The 14606-nt window shown below is 49.6% G+C and overlaps 2 protein-coding genes across 4 annotated transcripts in view; one reads left to right on the top strand and one right to left on the bottom strand.

The window, feature by feature from the left end:
• Positions 1-14606, top strand: part of CDC42BPA (CDC42 binding protein kinase alpha) — a 727403-nt gene that overhangs the window by 28668 nt on the left and 684129 nt on the right. The window lies entirely within an intron of this gene.
• The window catches only part of LOC102740653 (kinesin-like protein KIF28P), a 66178-nt gene continuing 53927 nt past the window's right edge, over positions 2356-14606 (bottom strand). The window contains 9 exon segments of the mRNA XM_081823177.1: positions 2356-2508; positions 6072-6262; positions 6541-6688; positions 6931-7037; positions 7287-7453; positions 8159-8293; positions 10781-10977; positions 12157-12264; positions 12769-12887. Of these exon segments, the coding sequence (XP_081679303.1) occupies positions 2356-2508; positions 6072-6262; positions 6541-6688; positions 6931-7037; positions 7287-7453; positions 8159-8293; positions 10781-10977; positions 12157-12264; positions 12769-12887 (1325 nt within the window).

Here is a 14606-nt window from a genome sequence, read left to right as displayed (position 1 = left end):
TACTTTTTGTATTTTAACTAGGTTTTCCTAGAAAACAGTCTGGTGATTTCTGCTAAATAACAGGTCCCAAACAGGTCCCCAAAAACACAAATTTTTTGTATTTTAACTAGGTTTTCCTAGAAAACTAGGTTTTCCACTGAAGCCCTAAAATAAGGCAAAGGACTTTTCCTTTTGTAATAAGCATATGATAAACACATACATAGTCTTCTGTGCCATTCATTACATAAAGAGGTTGGCCACTGCCTTTATGAAATTTCTACTCTTCAGTGAGAAGCGTGACGTAGATAGAAACCTTATTCGTGTGGAGGGACCCTTCTGTGCTGCCTGTACTGAGGGGGGATCTAACTTGAAGAGGGAGGTTCGTGGTGGTGGTGGGGGGGGGGTCTCGTCCATCCTCTGCCCGGCCTGGTTGGGAACTAGGCTCAGCTGTGCCCTCATTGGTGGGCACTTAGAAAAGTTCTTATCCTCTTTAAAATCAGGAAGGTGTACGGGAGCAGCAGATCTCACGACTAGCCACATGGCAGAATCCTAACGCAACAGTGGGCTCCCCAGTGGGCCCCCGTGGCCTGCAGGAGTCAGTGGTTTAGATGTGCATTTGGGAGCCACTTGGGTGAAGCTGCATGCTGTGTCAGTGTTCTTTGCAGCTTGGCGATTTCTGCCGTGTCCGGCTCTATAAAGTGGACACTGATGTGTATACAACCTGTGTACAAGTGTATCTCCTCCAGATTTTCGTTGTAACCCCCCAAGGCTCCTCTAGTTGGAAGTACATTCCTTCTGCAGTTATTTCTGCAAATTATTAGAGAACTTTGAGGCTCAGTCCAAGGGGTAGAAGCCTTTCCTGCTTCCTGGGGCCTCACTGCTGGTCTGCCTCACTGACAGGCTCTCAGGGACTCCGTGAGGCTTGGCAGATCCCGGACCCCCGCCGTCCCCATGCGGAGCTCCACACTCGGGCTGCAAGCTTTCAGGTTATTTTTTAGCTGATGTGTGTCCTAGTCCCGAGCCTGAGCTGCAGGGAAAACCCAAGCCTCCCTGATAAGCCCTTGGGACCTGTTATTTAGCAGAAATCACCAGATTCCCCGCCTTCCTAGGGAGACTCGCTAGCCCGTCCTGCCAGTGGAGTTTCCGTGTCCTGTTTGATCTCCCTAACTTTACTCTTTAGGGAGCAAGGACTGGGCTTGTTGTCTCTGTTTCCTCCTTCCTGGTTCTTATGCAAATCAGCCCAGCGCCACACACGCCCCGCCCCCCAGGGCAGTTCTGCCGCAGGAACACCATCCCCTGAGTCAGCCCACCGCTCACTCACAGAGGCCAGGGCAGGCCTTGTTCATTTATCCTTTAAAGCCTCAACATGGAGGTAACTGTGCCATACTCATGGGACTGTAACAAAGGACATGTGAGCTGCCATGTTGTGCTCGCGGAACCTCGGTATTAGTACTCCTGCCGTCCCTATCAGGGGCTCTCTGCAGCCTTTCCCAGAGCGCCTGGTGCTCGGTGCTCGTTGGCCCCGCGGAGCCCGGGCAGGCAGCTGTGTGTGGAACCAAGATCACCTGGGCCTGACTGACACCAGCAGACCGGTGCGGTGCGCGGGACAGTTTGCAGATAAACTCGCGGAGACAGAATATCAACTCTGTCCCGAGCAAGGATACAAAATGAGAGGCTTGAAATAACCATTTGTCTCCAGGTCTGACAGCAAGAAATGTATCAAAACAGCTTTATTTGAACTTTCAGACTGTTTACTGTAAAGATACCGATGCTTCTCAATTGCTTCAGTGTGCCAGGCACTGTTCTAAGTGCTTTATATTCCTTTATAAACTTTTAAAAGATTTTATTTATTTGAAAGAGAGCAAGTCAGAGTGAGAGAGCATGAGCAGGGGAAGGGCAGAGGGAGAGGAAGAAGCAGGCCTCCCCCTGAGCAGGGAGCCCGATGTGGGGCTCGATCCCAGGACCCCGAGATCATGACCTGAGCCGAAGGCAGACGCTTAACCAACTGAGCCACCCAGGCGCCCCTGTATTTCTTTATGTTCGTTAACCGTCTGCAATTAGTACTGTTGTCATTCCCCTATAATAAGGAACCAGAGGCTTAGTTGTCGAGGGGAAGGCACTTCCCTCAAACTGCAGTTGGGTAGTGACCGATTAAACAGGATTTAGCCCGAGACAGTCCAGTCCCAGCTCATCTTCACCCTGGATGTGGATTCATTTTTACATGTTTTGAAATCAAACTCAAGGACAGAAACAGTACGAGAAATGGATTGGGTACTTTGAGTGCACAGCTCAGCTGAGAGCCAAGTTCATCAAGCTCGGGGGCTGCACAAGCCAGCTTCTCCCACAGCTCAGGTGTTTTCGGTCGGCGAGCCCACACTATCCAGGATGCAGCGAACACGCTCTCTTTTCTTTCACTATACGAGCAACATCGCTTTTCAGTCTCCACAAGCTGGATTCGAGCAGCTCCCCAAAGTCCTTTAACCTCAGTGACTGTTGGTGTACAAACGGCCGAAACAATCCATCATCTTCCTGAAAATGAAAAAGGACAGTCGCCTCACGTGATTAGAGTGAAAATGTGTGCGGGTGTGAGTGGGGTGCCCAGGAAATTCTCCCGGCGCTGCAGCTGAGAGCTGCTGGTGGAGGTGGTGAGTCACTCAGCCTCTAGAAGATGCTGCTAATAGGGAGACATGTGGAGCTGATGAAAGTTTCTCAGGTTGGAATCATCAACATTCCTCCAATACTGGAGAAGTTCTGAGGTCTGCCAAGGACCCTGTGGGGCTGGGGGTTCTCCCGTGGGTGGGGGAGGGTGGGCTGCCATGTCCCCCCGCCCAGGGAAGCAGGTGCCCGAGAAGAGGCTGCCGGGGTGCGGGCGGGCTGGAGGGTGGCAGTGCTGAGATGGGAGGGGGCAGCGGGCGCCCAGCCCATCCCCGCGGGGCCTTTCGGTTTCTGTCTCCTGGATCACTCATGAAATGGATGCTCAGGTACCTTAGCCATTTTCTCCAATGTGTTTTCTGACCACCTCATTCTCTTAAAGGTATTTGTTTATATATTCTGAATACTATTTGATGAGAAATAATACAAACAGGCTGTGGCTTATTTTTAGCTTTTCACCTAAAAGCTTTTCTTTCTTGTTATTGTGAGATAAACACACAAACAAGTACCTGTAATGTGTTAGAGTGAATTCACCTACTCCAGAAAGAGCTCTGCCCCTCAAGCCCCTCCTGGTCGCACCCCCTACTCTCCCCCCAGGCACAACTGCTAGCCTGACTCGCTACCTGCAGTGCACCCCTAAACAGTCTATTTTGCCTGTTTCTTGATCATTTATGGAATCCTACTGGGTGGTACCTTTCATGACTTGCAGGTCAGCATGGTCGGGGCTGAGACTCCCCGTGTTGTATGTTTGCTTTCACAGCAGGATGGAGTTCCATGGTATGGAGGGTGCGGTACTTTACCTGTCTTCGCTGGGTGTGCATTGGGACGTTTCCAGTTTGGGGCTACTTTGGGGGTGGTGGTAAGAACAGCCAGTGCGCATAGGTGTGGGTGTCTGCAGAGTTTTTCAGCCGGTTCCTCATTGAACCACAGACCAGGAAATGATCTGCGTGACTGTTTTCTCAATTCTCTCAAGAATGGTGCATAACGAGTACCATTCTGGACGCGAAAGAGAGAAATGAATTCATTCCATACATTGAATGCCTCGCGAGATGGTTCTCAAACTTCAGTTTAAGGCAGAGTCACCTGGAGGGCTGGTGAAAGCACAGACTTCGGGGCTGCACATCAGGGGTGTGGCTTAGGAGGGCTGGCAGGGGCCCTGGGTTTGTATTTCTGAGACCCCGATGGTTCGGGAGCTGTTGGCCGGGGACCACACTTTGAGAACCTCTGCTTCAGGGCACTGGGGCTGAATCCTCTGCAGGACCAGCAGACTCTGGAGGAGAGTGGCAGGCTTCTGGGGTAGGTGCAGCTTCAACTTTTATAGGGTAAATGACAAAAAAGTGTTTTAAGTGGTCGTTCCAATTTCCATTCTTTCCAGACCATCGCCACAACTCGGGGTTTTGAGACTTCTAAATTTTGCCAGTACGGTTGGGTTTATGGTACTGTTTCATTGTGGTTTCAGGTAGTGTTTTCCAAACTTCTAATGATGTTAAGCACTTTTCCGTATATTTATAGGTTTTTTTGTTTCTTTTGTGAAGTTCCTGTTTCGGTTTTTTGATCCCTTTTTTTTTAAATTCTTGTTTCCGCTGGGCTGTTTCTCTTTTTGATTTGTGTAGTTCCCTACTTTGGATATTAGTTTGCTATATGTTAAATGTGTTGTAAATAACCCTTCCGAACTTCTTTTGGCTTTATTTGGGTATCTGGGTCAAAGTTTACCATTTTAATGTAGGTGCGTCCATCAGTGTTTTTCTTGACAGCGGCTGCTTTCCTGTCCTGTCCCACTGTGAGCTCATGGGTGTGTCCAGGCTCTTTCCTTCTGTGGTTGGGTCCTTGGTTGTCGACTGAAAGTGATTTCTGGGTATCGTCTTAGGTGAGACTCCAGTTTCGTTTTTCCTTTTGTGTATGTATTCTAGCACCGTTTGTTGAAAAATCCATCCTCACCACATCCACTGCGGCTCCTCATCAGTCACCTATCAAGTCTCTAGTCCTGAGTGAATCTATTTCTGGGCCTCTGTCCTTTTCATTTGGTTACTTTATGTGTATCGGGGCTGATGTGTTACCATCTGGTACAGTAGCATTAAAACAGACCTTGGTGTTAGGTGGCCAATCTTCCCATGCTGTTTTGGGGTCTTGGTCTTGGCCATTCTTTGCTTTTGCGATTCCATCTAAATTACAGAATCATCTTGTCAGACCCCATTCCATTTGATTGGGATTATACGGAATCTCAGGGAGACGTGACAGATTTGCAAGAGCAAATCTTCCCAACCATGCAGACGTGGCATGTTTCGTCCTTTATTTAGATCTTCCTTAACATCTCTCAAGCGAGTTTTAAAATGCTCTCCATAGAAGTCCATAGTTTTATGGGCTTTTTAAACATAGTTTTATGTTAGTTGTAGGCCTGAGTACTTTATATATTTGACACAATTATAAATGGCATCTCTTATACAAGGCAGTTCTGGTTGATGCTGTTATATTCAAATGCAGTTAATTTTTAAATACTGATTTTCTTTCCAGCAACTTTACAATTCTATTAGTTAATTTCTAGATTCTTCTGGATTTTTAATTTACATAAACATATCATCTGGGAATAAAAACAGAGGCAGCCTGGGGTAGTAGGAAGGAATATAGACTGTGAAGTGCCCCTTGCTGGGTTTGGAGGTTGGGCCTGCTACTTAACTAGTCGTGTATCCTTACACAAGTTACTTAACCCTTCTTGTGCCTGAGACCCCTGAACTGTAAAATAAGGCTAATCCTAGTTCCTACTGCATCAAGTTGTTGTAGAATTGAGGTAGTAACTGTAAAACACTTAGTAAATAATGTATAAATATGTGCTATTGTTCCTATGACTTTTTTTCCCCTTTTCAATCTTTCTACCTTGTATTTCTTGCCTTGTGGCACTGGCTAGAGCCTCAGGTACAGTGGGAAACAGAAGTAAATTTTGCTAGCATCTTGGACTTCTTCCTGATGTAAAAGGGAGAGCATTCAGCGATTCGCCACTCAGCCTCATGCTTGCTCTGTGTTTAAGATGGCCTTCATCAAATTAAGGAATGCACATTTTATTCCTAATATGCTAAGAGTTTTTATCATGGTAAGATGCTGAATTTTATCATATGCTTTTTCTGAATCTCTTGAAGTAATCATGATTTTTCTCCTAAAGTATCTTATTTGGTTTATAACAATAAACCCAATTTGCATTTCGGGGATACTCTGTTAATCACAAAGTCAATGAATGCCAATACCTGGAAGCCAGATGTCCCACTGGAATAAAAAAGCAAGAGCAAAGATGGCTGCCCAAGAAAGCAGGGGACACATGGTTCAGGCCCCCAACCCTGCTTTTGCTGAAACACACACACCCCTCCCTAAGCTCAAGCAATGCCATTCCCTCAAATGCCTGAATTTAATGGAGAAAGATTGCGTTTGCTCCCAGGATTCTGGTTACTCACAGGAGGTTTATAATGTCTCAGTCTGAGAAACTGTCCTCTTGCCGCATTCAGGCTTTGGTAGAAGACCTTCAGAGCTTTGGCCAACTCTCTGTCAGAGCTGGCTCGCTGAGCGGACGTGTGATGAATCTCTCCGGCTGCGGGGAGTTGTGCTGGCGTCTGAGTGACCTTCCCGCTATCTGAAGGCTTCTTTGCTGAGGTAGCGGGAAAAGATAATATTTATTTAATCATCTGTTCCTCCAAGTGTCTGGGTATTTACTTTGGTGGCATTCCACCAGCAGCATTTATCAAACACCGATGGAGACTCCTCCAGAGAACTCTTACCCGGCAGAAGGAAAAAAAAATTCTGCATTTTTTAATGAAACAAGATCTAGGCCAACTCATTAAAAAGTAAATTTCTTAGAAATACAAACACACCTCTCAGATGTGGGAGTTTAGAAAGTAAACAACCAAGACTTGGGTTGCCTCTCACCTTGTTGAGCAGAACCAGCTTTCTCAAGTGAGTGTTTGAGCAGCACATTTTCCTCTCTCAAGGCTCTGTTAACGTTTCTGAGCAGTTCCATCTCCTGTTCTAACTTGAGCAACTTCATATAAAGTTCTGATATCTGATTTGAGGTGGTCTACAAAAAACATGTCCGTTTAGCCTTTTGCTGGATTTTTTGTGTACCCTTTGGGACGGGCAATTTTTATTACCAGGGGACAACTAGATGGGGGTGGTGGTTGGTGAGCAGGGTTTAAGCCCCTCAAACACAGGAGTAAATCAAGAAAACACTTGTCAAGTGGAAGGAACACTGATCCCTAAGAGGCTATCACCTGGGATTTCATCATCTGCCATGTCTATTTGCCACATAAATGTGCACACCTGGCCTGTATCCATCACTGGGGAAATTTTCTTGGTGTCCACCATGATGTGGCCTTCACTTGTGACCATGGGGTCCGGCTGAGAGCAGCTCAGTTGGGCACAGCCTTCTGCAATGTTGGTGGGCAGACACCATCAAGGAAAGAAACCTCTGCTGTCTGGCCCCAGTGTCGTATGAAGAGATTTAAACCATATAATCCCCCATGGACTAGAGCCTAGGGACCCAGGAGAAGATGACTCTTGGCTGTTAAGACCCTGACCCCCTCCGTCCCTCCGTCCCTCCCTTGGCAGCCCTAGATACGCTGACATGATATCTGATGGAAGAAGGCATCATGCCAAAGAGGAAGTAAACAGGGTACCTTGAAGACCCCATAAATCAACAATGAGAGCATTTGTTTGTAAATAATTCAGAAACTCCTGAGATGCATTTAAAGCTGTAAATTGGACAGTTTCTTCTATTTGGGGATTCACAATTTTCCATACAGGCTTGGTATAGAAAGTGCTTGAAAGATCATAAATTCTGTACCTGAGAAAAGAACAGAAAACACGATTTAAAACCAGAAGGGACACATTTATAAAGAAAAGGATCAGATGAGCCCAAGAACAATGGCCTGCATTGGTCATTCGATACAGGGTGACCTGTAATTGCTTCTCGCGAGTGCTACCCCCAACGTTTCAGCTACTTACTGTGAGAAGCATCACTATATGGAGAGTATTACATGTCTAACAAAAAGGAAAATGAAATGGAAGGAAATGGATAAACACTTTGATAAATACTTTCTACTTCAATAATCAAAAAGTGTTAATTTTCCATGTGAGGTGGTGGTTTGGTTTTTGTCCTTTAAACCTTCCCTTTATCGCTTAAAATCTTTTTAGCCTAATTAAGCCTATCTAGTGCTTTCACCATATTGTGATATAGTCCTTTTGTTTCCAACTCAAAAAAACCCCAAACTATTCCATGTAGATAATACAGCTTTACTGGGTATTCTATCAGATAATTAAAATCTCTTCTGCTTCACTCAGCACACATGGCTTACAGTCCAGCAACCTAGAAGTAGGTGGGGCTTCCATTAAACAGACGGGGAAATACTCATGTTGGGGTTGAGCAAGCAGAGAAACTTAAGAAAATTTCATGATACACTCATTTTTAAACTTAAGGAAAGACTCCCTCCCACCAGGGCCCACAAGGGGGGGTGGTGTATGCACACAGCTCCATGGGGCAGGCTGGTACCCCATCTGAATGCCCCGCTCTGCGCCTTCCTTGAGCCACTTGATGCCAAAGCACTGCACGAGGCCAATCTGGAAATCCATCCTCTTGCCCAGCAACTCTGAAGGGTCAAATACCACATCCTCCTCACCACATGCTCTGCAAACAGAGAAAGAGAACATGGACCACAGGTGTTAGCCGGGACCGAAGCAAGTTAGGATTGTGTCATCAAAGGGGATCATTGAGACTCCTCAAGAGATGGCCAACTTCTCTGAAGAAAAGACAGGGGATGTTACCAGCTGTGGAATTCATTCATTCAAGAGACATTCAAGGAGCTCACAATCTTCTTGAGGAGGAGACAGCAATATAACCGCTTCATGCGATAATTGAGCTAGCGGTGGAGACCTAGGTAGGTTCCCAGGGGGGAGAGGGGCTCCTACCCAGGGAGAGCCAGCTGGCTGCCCAGACATGGCCTCCTCAAGGTGCCATTTTCCTTGGTGAAATCTTCACAGTCCAGAGTCAACCCCAAGCCTACAAGTTTGCAAACCAATTTGGACCACTTTCCAATGTGTCTCTCACATCAACTGTGATGTGTTTCTCACATCAACTCCCATCAAGCTCACAAAGACCAAAGCCTAGAAACTAAAATGCTGCCTTACTAACTTGCCATGAGAGATCAACCATCCAGTAGCCCAGAAGCCCGAGGTGGCCCAGTGACCGGAAACTTTCGTCGAGTCCCAACAAAGACAGTGAGTTGATGGTCAGCTTGGTCCCTGGGTCACAGGACCTTGCAGTCCTCTTGCCCCCTTCCTGAGCCTGTTACCTCTTCAGAAAGACAAAAAGGTTGCTGTGGGTACCCAAGGGGACTGAGCCCTCAGGCCAGAGCCCCTGCCTGCCTGCCTCTTTGCTTAGGATTGTTAAGAGACTTGGGCTTTTGTGTAAACTGCCTGAACTGCCTACAGCCTGAAGAGAGAACAGAGGAGGCTCCCTAGAAGGAGGGTAAGAGGCAACACAACAGAGTTAAAGCAAAGCTCATTTAGTCATGATTTGGCCTCATCAAATTGGAACCTGATTCAACCTTACTTCCCTAAGAAAAAAGACACTAAAAGACTTTTTTCTTTTCTTGTCTGCCTCGAGTACAGTGAGGCACAGCCCTGTCCTCCAAGTGTCCCTGCGAATGTGGCCGTGGCAAATGCTATGTGGACAGAGCACAACACAAGTTCCAGAGAGTGTGGGCTTTTTCAAGACCTTTAGGCTAAGGAGCTAAGATCATGGGAACCCAGATCATCAGTCCGCTGCATCCCTCCTTGCGGAGAGCAGACTTCGGGCCCTGTGACAGGTCAGCGAGGCTCTGTGGGACCAGCAGGTGTGACCCTGGGCACAGACTCCCTGGCTGGAAGCTTTTGCACAGGAACTCCTGAAAAGTGAGTGCGGCTAGCCTTTCCAGTGTAGACAACCTCCATCTCCTCCCGTGGCCCTGGCCAGCTCCTGAATTGTCTGGGACGTGACTCTGATGGTCACATGAGCAGCCCGTGGGTCCTGTCTCCTCCCAGTGGCATTCACGGTTCGCAGTCTGAGGCGAACGTTTGCAAGACCAGCCACCAAAAACGTGCCGAGTGTGTCTCTCCACATTGCCGCTCTGCACCAGGCTGTTCTTCGAGCCTTCAGAACCAGACCTACAGAGCATTCCCAGAATGACCAACCGCCAACATTTCAGGTGGGCTCCTGGGGAAGGAGTACCTTCTTTCGAGGAAAGGTCACTGATACTTTTAAAAGGTGAAATGGACAGGCTTGAAGATGACAGATCAGTAAGATTAGCCTCTGAGAAGAAAGAAAAATAGAAACAAAATCACCATAAATTCTGTTAGCACCCAGCCCCTTACAAGGGAGCCCAGTGTGGTTTCTACAGAAGCCAGCCAGTGCTGTCCCCCAGGATACGCTTAACCCTAAGATGCAAAAACACGGCTTTGCCTTCTATTTCTGGCCAGGGCAGCCTGTGTGATTCAGGTAACCTTCCTGCTAATAATAGAAGAGGCTGAATAAAGTGTTTTCAAATCACCTTAAACCATAATAAACAATAAGCCTTGGAACACAGAATCACATGAAAAAACAGTTTTTAAAAACTACAGATCTCCTTGAAACAAGGTCTGACAAGACAGTAGGAAACTGCCAACCCCAACTCGGGGGGCATGCCTGGCCCCAGAGAGGCATGTGGAACACTGGATCACCAAAGCTTCTCTGTCCTCATGGCACCTTCTAGAAAACACAAGAAACAAAAGCATAATCACACACACATTGAGGATTCAGCTCCGAAGGCCTCACAGAAGTCCAGGTTGACTCCCAGGGTGGGTGTCTCAGACCAAGACCCCCGAGAGCTGCCCTGGGGGTGTGCGGTGAGCCGGCATCAAGCCTGCTGCTCTGGACTGAATGTTAGGTCCCCCCAAATCCATACGTTGGAACCTAACCCCTGATGTGATGGGATGAGGAAGCAGAGCATATGCGAAGTGACCAGCTCATGAGGGCGGAGCCCTCATGAATGGAGTTAGCGCCCTTACGAAGGCAGCCCCAGAACCCTCCCAGGGCCCTAACATCATGCGAGGACCCAGCGAGAAGATGTCTGCTCTGACCCATGAAGCCATCCCTCACTGGATAGCAAATCTGCCCATGCCACGATTTTGGGCTTCCAGCCTCCAGAGCTGTGAGAGATAAAGCTTTGTTGCTCGAGCCTCCCCGGCGGTGAGCGACTTTGCTACAGTGACGTGAAGGGATGGAACATGTCTCCCCTCTCTCCTCACCCCAGGAGATTCAGAGGAGGCCACTGTGGCGCTGGTCAGATGAAGAGACTGAAAAGAACAGGAACATGTCTCAGAAGTTCGGGGTGGAGACTGGCCTGGCTCAGGTTTGCTCCCTGGGCCGTCCCAGCCTGGGGGCCCGTTAAACTCGAGCTGTGACCTTGTGACCCCAGCACCTGGCAGAAAACACACACACAGGCCCCTATCTTTCCCTGTGTGTCGCATTTCACAATTTTAAGAAGATTTTACACAGCGGGCTTGACCCAGAAGATTTCGACAACTTTGGGGGAACGAGCGGAAGTGTGAAACCCAGAGAAGGAACAGCTCGTTGCTCGGTAGAGCAGATCATCTAGTGACGGATGGTCCCCTTCGCCAGCGGCACGTTTGCCAACTCCGGCCGTGGATTTGGGAGGGAGCAGCCCACCCGGAGGCCCCCAGAGAATTCGGGGCTCGTCTCAGAAGATGGGCTAAGGAGAGTGTGTCGGGCTGGAGCCAGAGGTCCGGGGCATGCTCCGAAGGCAAAAATACATAAGGGACACCCAAAGAGCGCCCCAGTCTTTTCTGTTGGGCAGAGGGAAAGGCAAGGGGTCTTAGGTACCTGAAGGGGACCCTCCTGCCAGTGAGCAAAGGCAAACATAGGAATGGATCAGCCACGGCCTTTTCTGGAATCTTAATAGGAGTGCAGATTTTCTCATTGCTCCAGACGGGCTCGTCTCTCTGTCTCTGTCTTGCTTGCACACAGACACCACCATCAGTTGGATAAACTCTCAGGCTCCCTTCTGGTACTCAAGCCTTTAAGTCATGTTAAAAATAGGGCACCTGGGTGGCTCAGTTGGTTAAGCATCTGCCTTCGGCTCAGGTCATGATCCCAGGGTCCTGGGATCGAGTCCCGTATCGGGCTCCCTGCTCCGCGGGAAGCATGCTTCTCCCTCTCCTGCTCATGCTCTTTCTCTCTCAAATAAATAAATAAAAAGAGAAAAAAAAAACCAAAACAAAGTATTCAGTGCTGCTGATCGGGACCATTCCCAGGACTTGGTGCCGTGTGGGAGAGAGGCCCAGGAGGGAAACACAGAGGAGGGGTCTTCTGTCCCCAGACACTGTCCACAGAGTCCCAGCTCACACTCAGAACACATGGTGTCCTTTCACTGGGTCTCCACAGGCTGTAGGGGTGAACTGAACTCTGTCCCTGGGAGAGTGCCTCAGAAACCCCGTCCCCAGAGGCGTCCTCACCTCGTGAGTCCTTTGGTGGGTCACTTTCACCATGACCTCTTTCTGTAGGTCGTAGCCCCTAGAGTCTGACGACGCTAAATTCTTCACCTTCAGTTCCATTCTGAGTCCCTGGCAAGAGAAACACTTTATCCTAAGTCACCCTGCCTGTCTTTCCCTTTCTCTGACACTCCCAAAACGTGTAAGTCTCTTGCAAGTTTCCTGAGGATTGGGATCCTGTATCCAGGGGGCCAACCCCCGCTCAGGTCCTCTCTGTGGCCTAGAAGGCTTTGGGGTGCTGGGCCCAGAGAAACCCCACTGGAGGGCAATCTGGGATGGGGTGGTTTGGCAGGCAAGCATTGGTCTGGGGCCCTGGGGTCTGGGGCCCTGGTGGCCGTGGCGGCCTCAGTGGCCAGAGGTGGAAGGAATGGTGCTAGCGGCTGGGACTGGTGAGTTCTGGGTGTTGACCTGGGTTCTGTCACTGGCTCACGGTGGGGTCCCGGGTCCTGACCTCTCCAGGCCCCGATGTCCCTGTCCATACCACGGAGACAGCTGGAGCAGTGGCGTGAGGGGCCGTGGACCTTGTTCCCCGGGGCCTTTCCTGGACCTGGCACTGTACCGTCTCCTAGCTCTTACCTTCTCCAGCTCTTCGCCCATCTGATTCGCTTCCGCCACCAGCGGCATCAGTTTGACATAGTCCTGGAACACGGCCAGCACGCTGGGGTCTGCGTTCCCCTCCCCGTGGCCTGCGGCCCCTAGGAAGATAGCACAGTGCTCCTGAGCGCTGGCCACCTGTTCTGGGACACTTGTCAGCCACAAGGGAATTCATATGCTCGCTCATTCATTTGATTGTTCATCAAATGTCTGCATTTAAAAATTATAAGCATGTAATTAAAAAAACAAAACAAAAAAAACCCAGGGGTGTCTGTGTGGCTCAGTGGGCTAAGCATCTGCCTTCGGCTCAGGTCATGATCCTGGAGTCCCGGGATCGAGTCCCGCGTGGGGCTCCCTGCTCAGCGGGGAGCCTGCCTCTCCCCCTCCCTCTGCCCCCCCCACTCATGCACGTGCTCTCTCTCTCTCTCTCTCAAATAAGTGAAATCTTGAAAAAAAAACCCCAAACCAAGTAAGTGTGGAGAAAAACCACCACCCGACTCTCTCTTAAATAGCTACTCATCTCAACCCATGAATCTCGGCAGTGTCACGACAGGAGGATCCCTGCCTCTGGTTCCCATTTGTGGTCTCAGGGTCCTTGATCAAAGCAGCTGCAGATTGTCCCGGGAGGAGGGTGGGGAGCATAAAGCATGGTTGGCTGCATGAAGGTCTGGGGCTTCCTCTTGAAAAGCAGGTAACCTGTTCTTACTTCTGTCCCTTGGGCAGTTTGCAGCTGGGGGTCCTGGAGATGGTGGGACGGACAGTCCCCCTGCCAGACCCAGGCTGGCGCTGCCTTGTGTCAGGGACTCTCAACTCTAGGGATTTCCTGCCCACGGGTCCACACCGTGCCCTGTGGCCCTGAGGTCTGGCTCCGCAGAACTGTCCACTACTGCCTTGTTGAGGACCCGCAGTCTTCACAGATGCCGAGTGCTTTCAACCAAGGGTCATGCGCTTGTTGCACCTCGTTGCGCCACTAGCCCTGGGCGGGGGAAGAAGGTGTGCAGGAGTAAATGGAGTATGTAGGCTTGGTGCTCCAGAGCCTTGTTTGTTTGGGTCAGGAACTGCAGCAGAAAAGGAGTAAGGAGGTGAATTTCGCATCCGTTTATTTTGCTGAAATTCGGAGGAAAAAACTGGTATAGGGAAAAGGGAGAGACTGTTTTGCATGCGTGTGGGTGCATCCCAGTGCCCTCCACTCATGGTTTTCAGGCAAGTTCAGGCAAGCTAGTGTTCTCCAGGAAAGGGCTGGCCCTGGCACGTATGAGCCGCTCCTCCACCCAGGGGCCCAGCACAGCACAAAGCTTTCCGTGGAGTGCCAGTTCGCCCATACCCCAGGAGAGCCCTGAGCAAAGCCACCCAGGCCTGGGTGTGGGAGACGGGGAAGGTGCTCCGGAGCCTCCCTGATGCAAGGAAGGGCAGTGTCAGAGCTTTGAATGCTCTTGACTCTGAGGAATCCCAGATTATTGCTGGGGGGTGGAAGGCAGGTTGAGAGCAGAAGGAATATCTTAGACTCAGAAACCCAAGGCTGGATTTTCTCTAGTCCAGGGCCTGGACACTGTCCATCACCATCTCTCCAACCATCTGTCCAGCCTCACACTGGGTCTCTCTAGTTATTGGGTCACAGCTTCTGTAGGCTCACAAGGCCGCTGGGTGGGGCTAGGAGGTGAGTGGGGAGCTCACATCCCAGTCTGCCCTCGCCTGGGAGGGACCTGATGTCCGGGGCATGACGCTCCTGGGGTGGCTGTGTTCCCAGACAGAGCAGGGAGGTGCCCGCATTTGGGCCCTTGGCCACACACATGCATAACTAAGCTTCTGTGTGGGGACTG

Source organism: Leptonychotes weddellii, chromosome 6, assembly GCF_054177405.1.
Source record: "Leptonychotes weddellii isolate Sample4059 chromosome 6, ASM5417740v2, whole genome shotgun sequence".
Taxonomy (NCBI): Eukaryota; Metazoa; Chordata; class Mammalia; order Carnivora; family Phocidae; genus Leptonychotes; species Leptonychotes weddellii.
The sequence above is the reverse complement of the archived record's forward strand: the minus strand, read 5'-3'. Positions and strand labels throughout refer to the sequence as shown.